Here is a 16037-nt window from a genome sequence, read left to right as displayed (position 1 = left end):
CGATTTACATGCTAGTATTAACATTCGATTGAAGATGAGTTTTAAATCTCAAAATACATGTATCTATCTATTTGGGTCAAATTCAAATTCAATGTAGAAGAACGCATGCCATAGATAGTAAAGTGCCTAATGGTTGACCATTGAAGCTTAGTTTAAGCCGATCGTTATTAATGTTGCAACCCTAATCCAAAGTCTAGACCGCTAGAATTTTCAACTCGAATCGTTACTACACCCCGTCACCTTCCCCATTTGTCATTTCCCATTCGCCATGCTGTAAACCAACCAACATGTTATAGATATGTTTGATAACACGGGCAAGGTTATGTCAGCCCATCAGCGACCTGCAATAACTCGCACAATGCTTTACTGCCTATGTAGGCTTGAAAAAATTATACAACTCCCGTCATCCATTTCTTCTGGACCAAATGGTCGACAACTCTTTATATCTTAATATTCAGCTACACATAGCAAACTCCTACGGTGAATACTCTGGTGTCTTGAGGCTCTAGGTTCGTGGATCGAATGCTGGAACAAACTGCCGATATCTCCAAGCATGCATAACTCAAGGGAGAACTGGAATGAGTCGCTCGCCTCTAGTAGAGAAAGTTCCAAAGCTGTTGCAGTTGACGAACAAGTCATAACTCCAGTCTACAATTCGCAGAAGATCGAACCAAACACAGTCATTGAAAATGATGCAGCATCACAAGAGAAGATATATCCAAGCGGATGGAAATTCCTTCTTATCACATTGGGCATCATGGCTGCCGTTTTGGTAGTTGCTCTCGATAACTACATCATATGTAAGCCATGACTAATACCATCTCTGTACAAACGCTGATGATATCACAGCAACGGCTATCCCTCGATTAGCAACAGACTTTAAGTCAATTAATTTGACTGGATGGTACAGCAGCTCTTATTTTTTGACAATCATGGCCTTTCAGCCAGCTCATGGACAGATATTTACATTCTTTTCAGTAAAATGGGCATTCTTGATTAGTATTCTTTGGTTTGAAGTTGGTTCTATCATAAGTGCAGCCGCTCCGAATTCAATCGCCTTCATTTTTGGGCGCCTGATTTGTGGTGCAGCTGCAGGAGGGATTTGGTGCGGAACATTTACCCTCGTTACCAATGTTGTTCCTCCTGCAAAGCGTTATCTATACGTGTCAGTAGTTACTAGTATGTATGGTGTTTCCTCCGCAGCTGGACCGCTTCTTGGAGGCTTGTTCACAGATTCGAAGCTCACTTGGCGATTCTGCTTTTGGTTAAACCTGCGTAAGTAGTAATCTCCGTTGTATGGTCTTGCAGGGCTCTGACATTGAATATGAAAAGCTATCGGTTTTATTGCCTTCTTTTTGATAGTATTTTTCCTTGAACCACCAGAGTTATCGGAGCTTGGGAAAAGCCTGACTATAAAGCAAAAGATTATGAGGATCGACTTCTTGGGCACGCTCCTTCTGATTACAGCATTCACTTGCTTTTTTCTCGCAGCTCAATGGGGTGGTACCACATACGCATGGTCTAATTCCAAGGTTTGGGGTTGTATACTTGGATTTTTCCTTCAAATAGCAGCGTTCAGTTATCTCCAGGTTCGGTTCCAAGATCGGTAAGTTTAGATTGAGAGTTTGGATATCGTTCCTAACGTTTCGCTTAGCGCAACAATCCCCATTCGAGCATTACGAAACTTCACAGCCTTACTGTGCCTCCTTTATCAACTTTTTATTTCCATGGTCATAGCGGTACAGATTTATTATTTACCATTCTACTTTCAGTCCGTACTTGGGCATTCCGCGGCTTCATCCGGAGTTCTCACTCTACCTTATGTAATGACGCTACTTTTTTCGCCAATGGCTAGTGGTGCTTATATTACCGCCTATGGTCATTACATCTCAATTATGTATATTGGGGCTTGCCTGGCTGTCGTGGGTTCTGGACTATTATCTACACTCACTATCACAAGCAGCCAGGCACAGTATGTAGGCTACCAAGTCATAGTCGCTTTGGGAGCTGGAACAGTTCAGCAGATTGCCTTTACAGCTGTGCCTTTGGCACTTCCACCAGCGGATGTAGCGACTGCGAGTGCGCTGGTATCTTTCTGTAATAGTCTTGGGCCGGTAGTAGCCCTTACTGTTGGAAATATCCTCTTCACTAACCTCTTTGGAAGCAAATTGGCAGAAATTCCAGGATTAAATGGGAAGATTACTGCATCAGAAATCAAGGGACTGGTAGACCTTGGAACACTCGTACCAGCCCAGTACGTGGAAAGTGTCAAACAAGCATTATCGTTCGCGTTGAGCCGGACGCTTGTGTTTGCGATACCAGCTGCAGGATTAGCCGCATGCTGTGGTTTCGTGATCCAGCTTCTTTCTTGGAAAAAGAAAAGAATAAGCAGTCCAGCGTCGGGTGAAATGACGGGAGAAAGGCTTCAGGGGAGTGATGAGAAGGTCTAACTTGTATTCGTACGTGAACTTTCACGCAAATGTCCTTCCTTCATGATAGCTAGTACCGTGTACATATCTCTTGTCTTTTCGAAAGGACTAGAAGACTGTTTCTTTGACTACTAGGAATTTGTGGATAGAAATAGTTCATTATGAGAGAGCGATGGGGCATTATCAAAGTTTAGCATTCATCTCAGCCTGGAACACTCCAGGGTGATTTGGGCATATTAGTAAATACCTGGTGTTTCCCTATTAGAAATCACAATAAAGCCTGAAGCTTCTGTCTAGTAATCCTTGTCACGTATTTTCTGACTACCATTCTATCAAAAAGAAAATCGAGTATCGCTGCTTTGCAAAAGCCAATCAACGGCACAGTCTATCAGAAAGGGCTGATATGGAGGCTCTTCAAACTGCGATGGGAATGCAGATCCATCATTGCTCGAGTTATTTGATACTTTCTGCATCACTGATATCGATCACTTGCACTTACACCGTAGACTAGTCCAAATGGATAATCAATACTTCTTCGTGATCTTTATGTTTTCATATGACCTCAGGTCCTTCAAGCAGTTCTCTCGATAAATGAAACCTGGATATCATTGTATAAGCATCAAAAACGAAAACATTACAATGGTAAACTCTCTGAAGATCATAGTAAGGGGTCTAGTCAAGAAGTACTGAGTTGATGCGTCTTTCTCGCTAACATGTGTAGCATAGTAGGGGCCCAATATTTGATACGTTGCTGAAAACCGAGAGGGCTTTGCTATTGAGGGGGTATGATCATCGGGGCTTTGAGATGAAACCGCCCAAAGACTGAAGTTTATACGCTTCCCGCTTTTAAAAATATGAGAAGATAATTCAGCCAAGGCTTATTACTCATACACAACAACTCTAAAGAAAGTGTCAATACAGGATTTACCCAACATGTATCATCTCTACTACAACCCCCATCTATCTCGAATACATCCTCCTCCTACGCCCTCTCAACAGGATACACCATCCCCCGCCGTTTCCCTTTCTTCACTTAAACCCCAGCTCATCCCCCCCACAAATCCCATCATGTAGAACTCTATACCCCGGCGCTACACCCCCCAAAAACGGAATCTGCACCGTCGCAACCGGTTCATCCAACGACGCCGTCACATGTCCATTCGCACTCTTATCTTGCGTATCCGCTGCCACAATAATACCATTTGCGCCTGCCCCAAAAGTTGCAGTTTGGTTTGTTTCGGGTATGGTGATGACCATTTTTCCGGAGAGAAAAACCACGTATCTGGTTGCTCGGTTAAATTTTGTCTTATTTTCCTTTTTGGATGAGGCAGAAGAGAGGAATGATTGATATGAGAGGGAACAAACTGTGGAGCAGGCGCTACATGGGCAGCGCCGGGGAAATTGGCGGGCAGATATCCATAAGTGGCATTTCCCATCGCCCCTAAATTCTGTAAAATCATCTCGCTACCGTAACCAGGCTGCTCACCAGAGATAATGGGATCGGTAAGTTGCCAGCATTGGAACATAGAGATGTTGTTTGAGGCGGTGATGGCGGTTAGGTTGAAGTTTGTTGGGACTGCATTGACGGGCAATGGATAGGAGGCGAGAAAGGGGACCGCGAAAAGATATGGAGTGTATTGGGGATGCATTTTGGATCTAAGGGGTTGAATTTAGGAATTGAGAATCGGATCACAAGTTTACATCTTTCAATGATACCGACTTTATATACATATGATAATGCCAAAGCTCCCTCACGCAGACGCTAGAATCATGCGGATGCGGGGTGCCTATTTTTACCATTCCCGATACTATAGGTTGGTTCTAGACAGGCATATAGTGCTGCATATGCATTGAGCCATTCCCGTAAGATACGCGGGCAGTGATTGGCACTTGATAGTTTAACCTTTACGGCATAGCAGCTGATGTCAGCCCCCGGATCTTTGGAGATATGCAGTTCGATCTAGACTTTGAATGCAGTGATTCGGCGATCCAACAGTTGAGTCAAATGTAATTTGAACCTCACCCACCATACGTTTCACCCATCTACAACTCATGTATGCAAGGTGGTGCAGTTTATGAATAGCCACCAGCTGAATTCGAACCATTCTGACCGAACCAAATTTTTGTAGCATTGATCATCAAACAAAAGTGCTAATGGAAGAATTCGGATGTGTATGCATATGAACAAGGAATTTTGATTTATCTCCTTCCACAATCAGAGTTAGGCGCAGGTAACCTTTTGCAAGGAATCTCTACTAAATGAAGTACCAGTACTGATAAAGCCCTTCGTGCAGATTATTGCAGCTGTACCATGGACACGGGTTTTCAGCCTAGTGGTTGTCTTGCACTTGTAGATTGATAATTGGCTTGTTGGTTGATATGATGCTCCACAGAATTCAAGACTATCGTCGATTCAAGATCGACCGATTTATAGGAAAGTGCGGGCACTTGCATTAGTCTGTCCAATAATAGAAGGATAGGATGAACAGCTGGAAGCAGGTACAAGTAAACGTGACTTGATGGGCTTTCACCCGTTCTTCGGAGAACAGCTCCCAGGTTCTCTACAATAATTACATTTCTCACATCAAAGGTAAATAGTGAACGAAAAACAGAAATGAAGGAGACATGGATCTTCATACTGGAAATTGGACTTAATTATTCATCCCTCCTCCATCATATCGCACCGAAGTGCTAACTATCTGAAATGAACTCGTTGAAATATCGTCATGCATTCGTCCCGTCTTCGTATCATAAAAAAGCATATCCAACGCCAAATTCCGCCATGATTCAAGATCCAGTTATCGAGATAACCGAATATAAGTGTTTCGCAGAGGCGAACCTCTTGTCCCATTCCTTCCGTTTCGTATTCGGTGCCTCGCCACTCCATCCAACACTCGTCATTCATCGTTCGCGCTTTGTGTTTGCACCTCGCTCCACTACCTATCACCCCTAATACCGATCATCATCATGACGTCTTCCATGAGAATGATGAGAGTGGCTAGAATGCCTCGAATGACTTCTATGTTCGTGTCCATGATGTCCGTGATGTCCATGATCATGATGTCTCGAATGCCTATCCTCTTCATATCCTCCATGTCCGCTATACTTTTCATCCCTATATCCACCATGCTGCGAGTGTGATCCCTCACCATCTCTTGGCGGCGAACATTCCCGTCCAGTTTGTGCATCCTCATAGTATTCTACATCCCGGTTGTTGTGATCTTTTCTATATTTCTTGACTTTGTTTCCGAGAAATTGTCCAGCAATCATTCCACCAGCTGCATACAAGAGTTTTCCCATTGTGCCGCGACCGGTTTGAGATGCGACACCCCAGCCTCCGGCGGCGCCGAGTCCCATAGATACAAGTCCACGATCGCCTTCAACGGGTTGACCGTTGGCATCGAGTTGTTGGGGTGGGAGATTAGCGCCAGGCTCGTGGTAGGTAGGTGCGCCACCAGGGGGTGCAGAGCCATAGGGAGCGGGTGCGCCATAAGGAGTGGGCGCTGGGGAGTAGCCACGGTTATCGGTGTAGGCGTTTAGTTGTTGGTTTCCGTATGGATCATTCGGAGGAGGGTAGGGGTTTTGTCCATAGGGAGATTGCTGGGGAGGAGCTCCGTAGGGACCTGGAGAGTGTGCTGGAGAAGGACCCGGTGCGCCATATGGTGGTTGAAGGTTCTGAGGTGGGTAGGGATTTTGCGAGTAATTTGGGGCAGGAGGATAGGCGGTGTTGTCCTGACCATATTGAGGTTGTTGAGGATATGGTTGAGGTGGAGCGGCACCGTATGGCTGATGTGGTGGGTAGGGGTTTTGGTTTCCACCACCATAAAAGTCCTGGTTGGACATTCTGTTTGAATTGATTTACTTGGGTTGTTTTCTTTACTTGAATTGTATCTTGAGGTTTGATTTGTTTGATGATGTTCGCAACAAGTTTGATGTTTGAATTAGATGAGATGTGAGATCTGATCAATGTAAGCGGAGTAGTAGGCAGGTTAGATGGAGGTGGGTAAGAGGATCTTATATAGGGCAGAGCACAGCACGGATTACTGGTATGGTAGTGATTGAGGCACAGTTAGGGCAGTGAATCAATCACCTGCAATCAGGGCTCGCAAGGGATTCGAGCCACTCAGGCCTAACTTGGAAAAGCCTAATTGGCATAGCTGACGGTGATGAGTGGGGAGCATAGGGCTTATACAAGAACTCTGGTTGGTTCATTAGCAAGTCATGTTCCGAGTTCCGTGGTGAGGGGCAATCTACTGCGCCACGAGTACAAAATTATCCCGGTAAGGTTAGTCATGCAAATCATGCAATCGATTCCTTCTAGAAGCTTGAAGAACCGTTCTTTGGAGAATGATCATGGTTCCTGATAATGCTGGCTTGCCGGTATGTTTGAAGTGTTTGATGATGGTTCATCTGTTCTTGTGTAAGTGGATGGTCGCGCGCTGAGTGTGTTGAAAATGATCCAAGCACCTATGAGTCCCAAGACTTCCACACTCATGAATAGGTATATTACAATATTGATAGATTGCGTAGGACTTTCAATTAGGCTATTCGCATTCGTATTGATCTGGAAATATGAACCTTTACGAATCTTGCGAGTAATTTAGCATTTTAATCTATTAATTTCTCCGAACAATAATAAACCATTCTCTTATTACAATACTGACCATACAATACTGACCATCTACCCTCTCGCTTCCAGCCCCTTCATCAAAGACTCATCATCCACCCTCAGCCCAATAAGATAAGAAGCAAAAAACGTCATCAACCTCGAAAAGACAAACTGCCACAGTGGCAGTTTGTCTACTCTACGCCTTATTGCCAAGCCACGAACCCTCAGCCCCGAGCCACCTTGCGCAACGAATGCCGAATTTCCGTTCTTGGCAATTGTCCATGCTAGGATATATCTTCGCTATCATGTAATCATTGCAATAGTTGCTGTATAAACAAATGAACACATGTGTTGTCTATGCAGTATGTTCCACTTTCGAGCCTCGTGATCTTTTTTCGGCGATGATAGGAAAAAAAATGGGAGGGGCCAGATTACTGATATCTAAATTATGTACTGTTCTGATTCAGTTGTGTGTCTATTGAGAAAGCGCAGGTTTCCCCGTTCGGTGCCGATTCAGTACCGAGGAGATACTTACTAGATCCGGAGAGTCCGAAATTTCTTCTGTGGGAATCGTGGTCGTGGAAGTGGTCACGAGGTACAAGAGTCATTATCCCCCCTTGGCATTTTGTGGCATTCAAAGCTATCCACTATGATGTTCGACAGTTGCTGGGTAGGCCATTCGAACATCAAGGTAAGAGAAATAGAGTTATGCGATCAAGGCTTACATTGTTTTGCTCGTAATTATATTAGTACCCAAATGGTAATCTCATCGAGCCTTATCTCCCCGATTTTCGACAGCATTATTTCCAAAGCTCAATTCCGTGTTAAAAATAAGTCAAACTAATCTAGATCTCCCATACCCATCATCCAGGCCAATGCCGGCCCGCTCATCATAGAAAAACCCACCTCCTTCCATTGCAGCTTGCCTTTGCATCATTTCGTCCGGTCCCATTCCCACCTCACTAACCCAATCTTCTACATATGGAGATTGGTAATTTGTGGTCAAGGGACCGCCATAATGTCGACTACCACCTTGGCTACGGTCATGAGTAGTATAAGGCATCATAGATGGTTCCATTCTCATCGAACGCTGTTCACTCATCTCCCGTTGTAAGTCTGCATTGCTTCCACCCCCCAAAGGAGAACGAGAGTGAATAGATCCATACCGGGACGATGTAAGTGGGCTGTCCATTTCGCCGTGCATCAGAGGATTGGGACTTTGGTGGAGATTGTTGTGGTGGATATGGGGACTCCTCATTGCTATTTCATTTCGCTCGTCGTACATCATTCTAGGTGTAGAACGTTGGGATAGACGTGGAGAATTGGGGTAGTATACGGCTGGCTGATAATCTGGTGTCATGAGATATTCGGGAGGGCCGGGACCTAGGTCCTGGAATTGTCTTCGTGAAATTGGGGTGCGGGGGCTGTAGTATCGAGGCCTTTGAAGGCTAGAATCGGGATAAATATCTTCGTGTAGATGTTGACGGCTTGGATTGTATTGTCCTTGATTCAATGATCTGGTTGCCACATTGCGATTTATCAGGTGCTCGAATGTCCCATGTTGATCCGAATCAATATTTGATTGCAATCTCCTTGTACCGAGTTCTTCAAAGTCTTCTAGACCCAGTGGTGCTGCGCCCAAGATATGATTTCGATCGCGAGGATCTTGTCTACCGAGTCTGAGAGCCTCAAGACCCCCGGGGTTTTGGCCAATGCTCCTAGATCTTGGGCCTATTCCTCCCATTGCAAGGGCTTCCAGACCACCCGATCCTTCCAAATATCTTTCATTTGGACTAGAATGATTCCGTTGGAGTAATGGTAAAGACAACCCCGCCGAGGGCGGTGAGTGGTCTCCCATTCTTGGAGATCCTCTAGGAGAATTCATCATTCTGTTCATGGACAATTGATCTCTAGGACTCAGTTGTCTGGGATTAGGATTAAAATTTGGACAACCTTCCCAATGAACACCGTTCTTCTCATGGCGAATATCGTAGCAGCCGGATGTTGAACCTTGATGGTTACTTAAGTGTGAAAGAGCATGTCGGGAACCGCGATGAGATCTGCCTAGACCAATACTTTCGAGAAGCATGTTGATAAAAGATTTCGCTTTAGGCTTGGATATTGACTCAATGTTAAGTTGCATAAATATGAAATGAGAAGAAAAAGAAAGAAAAGGGTTGTGAAGACAGAGGGAGGAAAGATCATAAGCAAACTTCTACTTCTGTGCCAACCGGTACCGGATACGACAGTGGACAGCCATATGTGAGTCAAGATACCTTCTGACGATAAATATATCCATGAAAAGAAAGAATTGATGCTTCGCTTGTTTGCTTGTTGAGGAATCTTGACAAACTGTGATACCTGCTCGTGGTCAAAATCCGCACAACGTGATAGATTGTATGATGACCAGCCAATAGTTTAATTGGATATTTGCATGAGCTACGAGTACAAAGTTCCATAGGTAGAAGAATGATTGCCTACTCAAAAATCATCGTATTGATCTTCCGGGTGAGCAAACAAACATTTTGATACGACTTGGCCCCCAAGTATGGGATCGTCCGATAGCCGGATACCTTCAAAGAATGTACGATGGAGTAGGTGGTGTATGAGAATCATCTAAATCATTTGTTAGACGCGAAAACAGTCTCGTCAAAGTATTCCAGGGTCCGAGTCCAGACAAGTAAAAGCCTCTTTGAGCTTGGCTATTTTTCCCTGTGGTATGTTACACACGTTTCTTTGATTGATTCATAGAATTGAGAACGGGAGATACTTGAAATGATATTCGACTGGTGAAATTTGAGACTTGTTACCATAAATGGCGTTATTATTATTAATGCGGGTAGGACAGAAAGCCTAATAAACATAACTCGCTAAATCATTTGGTCGATCGATAGGTTCAAGTAATGGAGGAGTCGAACAGACGTCTACAAGATAGAAAGAAATGGTTGAAGAAATAGATACAAAAAGATGCAAGAATTGAATAAATTGAAAGACAAGTATAAAAGCATAGAAGTAAAGAAATGTATGTGCAAGCTATACGGAATATTATGGGAGATCCAGCAATATAAAGATTTAAATCAAAGTATCGATTCACCAAGAGGGTTGAGTGTAGTCTCCTTTTAATGATATTCGTAGAAAGATAATATATCACTGGGTAATATCAAAGAACGTAACTCCTCCGGTTCTCGAGGAATACAGCGATAGAAGCAGAAAAAGTGACAAAGTAAGTTAATGATATATGAATGATTATTGAATATCAGAAGTTGTCCTTATATATGGAAAGCTATCGAGATCCAGGAAGATGTCGAAAACAAAATCACTCTGTAGGAAGAGAGCGAAAGTTGTTCTTCGTCGTATGAATGGTAACGAAACAAGGGAAACAAAGGAGTAAAAGAACTTCCCACAGTTACATGCGTATACATATATATCTGCGCTTCACATTTTCTTGTTCGCCGATGAGGTTGGCCAAGGACGGTTATGGGATGATTTATTTTGACGCAGATCACGTGAGCGCTAAACCCTAAGCGTACTAACTCCTTGGAGCTACTGACCTTCGACGTTTCTTGCCCTTAACAACTTCCTTCGCTTTTTTTGTACGAAATTCGAGGTTCCTCAAATATCCAGAAGAAACAGTCGCCCCCGCAAATTCACGAAGAAAATTCAATCTTAAATCAATATCATAAGATATTCATTTACAGATAACTTAATCCTTCTCTACAATCTTTGAACAATACTTACTGCATATTTAAATTTGTGCGCATTATCCGCATTCAATCTAAAAAGTCGCCGCGCGATCAAAACTTTTACATCATACACACTTCCTTCCTCATTGTGACAACAAGAGAAAGCTACCAACAAAATCAATATGCCTTCGCAAATGCCGTCAAGTTTTGCTTCTGCAGCAGCAGCGGCTGCAGGTTCAGGTTCGAGTCGCGATTCTCGAATGGGAAGGAACGAAAGTGCTCGTGGTAATGAATGGTATGTTTGATTCCTTCACACAGTGTGTCTTCTTGAAAATTCATTGCAATCGCTTTATTGCTATAATTGAGTCATTTTGGTAAAAATTATATCTACATTCATTATGATTTCTCTGTCCCTTTGACCCAATTACTTTCTTGGGTGTTCGGTGGTTTGAAAATTCCAGACGTCATTACCACCAAACCCTTCTTGGGGTTAGATCATAATTACGAAATGCATTCAATCACCATAGAAGACATTCGTCGTCTCTTAAGTCAATCAGACTCAGGTACTAATATAATCTCACGCTATAGGGCCAGGAGAGATACTAGATCTACCAACGGAAGTGGAAGTGGCACACTGACCTTCCGTCGTTCTTCCAACGCTCCTCATACATCATCCGCACAAGCAGAAAATCTCTCAGCACACAGTTTCGAAGCTTCCGATGACGTACCACAACAACCAACTCAATCATATGAGCCATCTGTTCCAGCAGATCTTCGTTATCCGAAAAATCATTTATTGGATTTATACCAAAAACATCGGGAGGCTAAAGATTCCGGTGCGCGCAATGGCGACGTCTCAAGACTTTATGTTGAAGGCTGGAACCCCGGTCAGTCGAATGGAACAAATGGCCGAGCATGGGGTAAGGTCACCGATGGTAGAGAGACCCATGGTCCAGATGCATGCTGGGATATGAGTGGTAGTCAGAGACCAGTTTCATTGGAAGAAATGACTGAAGAGGAGAAAATCGTCAGTTCACCTACCTAGCATCTCGCCGCAGTAATCAATACTAATCTCTACATTAGCTTTTCACTACCGACGTTAATTCTCCCATGAAACCACCACCTCAGAATCAGAATAAGGGCTCGAACGAACAAGGATCTAATGCAAATGGCCGCAAAACCTCGGTTTCTCATGGCTCTGGCAACTCCAATTTCGCAGTTTCTTCGCCCGCATCAAGCAGACCAGGTACGCGCCGCAGGGAGACGAGCGATGCGGTCCCGTTCGCTGCTGGTTTAGGATCGCCTGCTGGGACTGGTCGATTTCCCAGGGACGAGTCCTCTCCGTTTTTTACTCGTAAACTTACCGATTTGAAGGATGATGGAGACGATAGAGTGGATGAACCCAAAAGTTCCTTACCATTTGGTCCCTTGATGCGTTCTAATACAGGCGGGGCCAACCTGGGAAGTGCGCCACTATCTCCATGGGGACCAGCGACTACAAGTGCAACGATGACTCCAATGGGAACCTTCGGTGCATTTGCGATGCCAACTCCGACAACTCCTAGTGAGAAACGACCAGGATTTGGAAGCATTCGAGGAGAGAGTCGACTTGCACATCTTATGCCGAAAGAAAAATCGGAGGATAGCGCATCGCAGCCTGCCGAGCGTTCATGGAGAACTAGACCTCGAACCGATACCGATCCATTTGGCGAGGACAATGTCCCTAGCGGCAGCGCTGGTCTCGGAGGTGGTCAAGATACTAGCCCAACCTTGAATCCTCAGCGAAAGGCTCCAGGGCTTGATACCCCGATCCGTGGACTATCGAGTGACTTCGGGATGTCTGATATGCCTGGCTTCCGAGATGCCCAATTACGTGCTCAAAGCCACCAGACACCGCAAGGACAACATTTCAATGAGCCATTGAGTCCCGATACTAACCCGTATCGCAGCCCACCCGAGGAACGGAGACACGATGATAATTCCTTTGACGATGACAATTCTCATGAGCGACCTCAACCATTAGGAGGTATCCCAGAGCACACACCAAATGCGTTTAGCAATCTTTCTAGAAATTTTGGTAGTGGTGCCTTCGACGGGAGCGATCGTAGCCAAACATCTAGTGTTGTAGGTGGGGTTTCCCGAGGACCATTCGCAGCTTTAGGGGGACTTCCGTCATTGAGCAATGTTGGTGGTATGGGGGGCTGGCCTACAACTAACAATATGGTATCTACACCGGACCGTGAAAGTCGATCTGTATTCCCAAGCGCATTTGGAAACTCTATATTTGGACCCATGGGCGAGGTACCATCGCCAGTACATAGCTCTATGGGAGGGGGTATGTTTGGGCATGGAAACCCGATGGGCTCTATCGGGCGTGGAAGTAAGCTTGGGTCTTTGTTCCCTCCAGCCATGCAGGCTCAGATGCAAGGTGTAGAGAACGACAATTCTGGTGAAATAGGAGATATCCGACAAAATAGTGCATTTGGAGCGATTGGCCGAACCCAATTGCACCATGGTAATTTCTATGGATCAGAACCTCGAACCCAGGAGCCATTCTCAGCAGCGGAGTCTCAGCCTAGTGCAACCATCCCACAAGCTCCTTCGGCTCAATCTAATTACCAACAAACCCAAAATGGACCTGACTCTGCTCCTGGCCAACTTCCCAACTCTCAACAACGTATGATGGTTATGCCGGATAGAATGCGATGGATTTATCTTGATTCTCAAGGACAGCCTCAAGGCCCGTGGTCTGGGCTGGAAATGCATGATTGGTATAAAGCCTCATTCTTTACTGCCGACCTTTCGGTCAGAAAACAGGAAGATACTGAGTTTGAACCCCTTGGTCAGCTCATTCGTCGCATTGGAAACTCTCGTGAACCATTCCTTGTGCCTCAGATTGGCATCCAGCATGGACCTCCTACTACTCAAGCTACCCCTTTTGCCTCCGCCGCTACAGCTCCTACTGTTCAACCTGGATCTGTCCAACCTCCATTTGCCGGAGCATTCCCAAGCTTCGGTACTACATTGACCGCTGAGCAGCAAAACAATTTGGAGAGACGTAAGCAAGAGGAACAGTACCTCATGGCTAGACAGAGGGAGTTCTTGGCGGCTCAACAGGTTAACATGAAGCAAATGCAAATGGGCGGTCTTCCTTCGACTTTGCACCACCATTCAAGTGCACATAGCTTGCAAAGTCAACCCAGCTTCGGTAGCATGACATCGCCAATTTCTATGCCACCTCAACCTCCAATGCCTGGTGGATTTTTCGAGTCCGGCCCCAGACCAGGTCTGTCGCAGATGATGGGGGGTATGTCCAGTGAGTTTCTTCACGATGACTTAGCTCGCCTTGGTCTCCAAGATCGACAACAACCTGGAGCAGTCGGTGCGCCAACCTCTCAAGCTCAGCAAATCAATGCACTTTTTGGTCAGCCTCAACACATTGGCGCTCAACGAGAGGCTCCTAGAGCAGAGCCGAATGACCCCGAAGGTTTTGTAGCTCGTCTTCGACAATTCAATCAGCTTAGAGCCGAGCATGATGCAGACGAAGTTGCACAATCCTCCACAAATGAGGATCCCACTCCTCAGCCAGCGGAAGTTGAAGCGAAACCCGAAGAGCAACAATCACAATCCCAAGAAGAGGAGAGTGTGGGGGAGGAAGCACCTACACCAAAATCCCCCGAGGTCCTCTCTTTAACTCAACAAATCAAGGATCAACAAGCTTCAGCCGCATCAGCACCACCCAAGCAATCTCCAATTTCGGCCCCTCAACCCGAATCTCCTTGGGCCAAGGTGAATACCAGCCTTCCAATGCCTTTCCCCCCTCCGGCACAATCAACGACCCCTCTTCCTGCTCCAACAGCACAACGAGGAGGTCGCTCCGGCCTGCCTGATTCCTTACATGCGGAAGTCCAATCGCGTTCTGAGACTCCTGAAGCAGTTAGCGCTGGACCAACCCTTGCACCATGGGCTGTTCAACCTGTCGAGGCTCCTAAAGGCCCTTCTTTAAAAGAGATTCAAGAAGCCGAAGCAAAGAAGGCTGCTCAAGCAGAGGAGGTTGCCGCTGCTGCTCGTCGTGCTTTACACGAGCAAGAAATGAAGATGCTCGCTAGTCAACCAGCTGCACCAGCTCCAGGTCTCCCAACCACGTCCACCTGGGGTGCCATAGCCACACCTACAACTCCTTCTAATGCTTCATCTGTTTGGGCCAAGCCGGTTGCTGCCAAAACTCCTGTAACTGCAACTTCTTCCAAGAAGACTCTCGCAGATATCCAAAGAGAGGAGGAATTGCGCAAGAAGAAGCTTGCGGCTACTGCAGCAGTATCTCAACCTTCTCCCGTTGCAGGTGGTAAACGCTACGCTGATCTGGCAAGCAAGCCATCCGTAACCACTCCTGCCATGGGAGGAGGCTGGTCTACCGTCGGCGCTGCTGGAAAGGTTAAGATTCCAACAGGACCGTCAGCTGCAACTTCACCTGTCCCAGCTCGTGCTGCCAGTACTACTTCTGTAGCTAGTCCTGCCGTTCGAACAATAAGACCAACACCATCCGCTCGCAGCGTAACTATGGCTGGTACTCAAGCTGGTGGCAATACTGCCAATGAAGAGTTCAAGAAATGGACAAAGGCTACTTTGAGTGGCAAAGAAGGTCTTAATTCTGATATCGATGGTGAGTTGAAATTGATCTTAAATACATTTGTCGAACTAACGTATCTCTAGTTGATGTTTTCATGAATATGTTGTCTTCATTCCCAGATGAAGCTAGTATTATTGCAGATGTTGTGTATACTAATTCCCGTGTGATGGACGGCCGTCGCTTTGCCGAGGAATACATTCGTCGCCACAAATTGGCTGACAAGGGTATTGTTGAGCCTGCCAATACTGGATCGAATGATAAGTCCAGTGGAGGTGGCTGGAGTGAAGTTGCCAAGAAGGGTCCACCAAAGGAGGAACCCACGGCTGGTTTCAAAGTTGTTCCCACCAAGAAGAAGGGAAAGAAATGAGGGATTCTATGATAGTAACTGATTGAGCCTCTCTGTATTATGGATAGCTTTGTCTGAATAGCGATTTTGTATTGCAGGCTGGATTGTTCTTATTTGTCATCTATCAATTCATGATTATCATGTTGACTGACTGACCACCTGCTGAACTAGCGAAAGAGCAAATAACTACATTTTGCAGTAGGAATAGTGTCTAAGGAACATCAATGTAAAAGTTGACCGCATATGAATGTTATGAGTGAGTTCTCTTCCAATGTTTCTCGAATGATATGTGAATCTTTCAACGATTGAATTTTGAAGTCTACCGGTACATGAAATTACA

The 16037-nt window shown here is 45.3% G+C and overlaps 5 protein-coding genes across 5 annotated transcripts; 2 read left to right on the top strand and 3 right to left on the bottom strand.

The window, feature by feature from the left end:
* Positions 1 to 553: 553 nt before the first annotated feature.
* EAE98_008492 (uncharacterized protein) lies at positions 554 to 2450 on the top strand (the record flags this gene model as incomplete). The annotated part of the gene is made up of 4 exons (XM_038956115.1): positions 554 to 800; positions 850 to 1275; positions 1333 to 1606; positions 1655 to 2450. The coding sequence occupies 4 exons, from the start codon at positions 554 to 556 to the stop codon at positions 2448 to 2450; spliced, it is 1743 nt and encodes a 580-aa protein (XP_038807574.1).
* A 1008-nt stretch (positions 2451 to 3458) lies between these two features.
* Positions 3459 to 5013, bottom strand: EAE98_008491 (uncharacterized protein; the record flags this gene model as incomplete). The annotated part of the gene is made up of 2 exons (XM_038956114.1): positions 3795 to 5013; positions 3459 to 3711 (listed from the first exon to the last, which is right to left on the bottom strand). Exons 1-2 carry the CDS (start codon positions 4076 to 4078, stop codon positions 3459 to 3461), a joined length of 537 nt encoding a protein of 178 aa, XP_038807573.1. The 5' UTR covers positions 4079 to 5013.
* Positions 5014 to 5378: 365 nt separating this feature from the next.
* Positions 5379 to 6272, bottom strand: EAE98_008490 (uncharacterized protein; the record flags this gene model as incomplete). The annotated part of the gene is made up of 1 exon (XM_038956113.1): positions 5379 to 6272. One exon carries the CDS (start codon positions 6270 to 6272, stop codon positions 5379 to 5381), a length of 894 nt encoding a protein of 297 aa, XP_038807572.1.
* A 1601-nt stretch (positions 6273 to 7873) lies between these two features.
* Positions 7874 to 9127, bottom strand: EAE98_008489 (uncharacterized protein; the record flags this gene model as incomplete). Its single annotated transcript, XM_038956112.1, has 1 exon — positions 7874 to 9127. One exon carries the CDS (start codon positions 9125 to 9127, stop codon positions 7874 to 7876), a length of 1254 nt encoding a protein of 417 aa, XP_038807571.1.
* Positions 9128 to 10656: 1529 nt separating this feature from the next.
* EAE98_008488 (uncharacterized protein) lies at positions 10657 to 15987 on the top strand. The gene is made up of 4 exons (XM_038956111.1): positions 10657 to 11016; positions 11310 to 11748; positions 11805 to 15384; positions 15435 to 15987. The coding sequence occupies exons 1-4, from the start codon at positions 10904 to 10906 to the stop codon at positions 15716 to 15718; spliced, it is 4416 nt and encodes a 1471-aa protein (XP_038807570.1). The 5' UTR covers positions 10657 to 10903; the 3' UTR covers positions 15719 to 15987.
* Positions 15988 to 16037: the final 50 nt, after the last annotated feature.

This window comes from Botrytis deweyae (assembly GCF_014898535.1).
Source record: "Botrytis deweyae strain B1 chromosome Unknown BDEW_022, whole genome shotgun sequence".
Taxonomy (NCBI): domain Eukaryota; kingdom Fungi; phylum Ascomycota; class Leotiomycetes; order Helotiales; family Sclerotiniaceae; genus Botrytis; species Botrytis deweyae.
This window is presented reverse-complemented; position numbering and strand designations above follow the sequence as displayed.

Coding starts and splice junctions, on each gene's coding strand:
- EAE98_008488 (XM_038956111.1), top strand. CDS start 10,904: ATGCCTTCGCAAATGCCGTCAAGTTTTGCTTCTGCAGCAGCAGCGGCT. Junction 11,017..11,309: donor AGTGCTCGTGGTAATGAATG/GTATGTTTGATT, acceptor CTCACGCTATAG/GGCCAGGAGAGATACTAGAT. Junction 15,385..15,434: donor TCTTAATTCTGATATCGATG/GTGAGTTGAAAT, acceptor ACGTATCTCTAG/TTGATGTTTTCATGAATATG.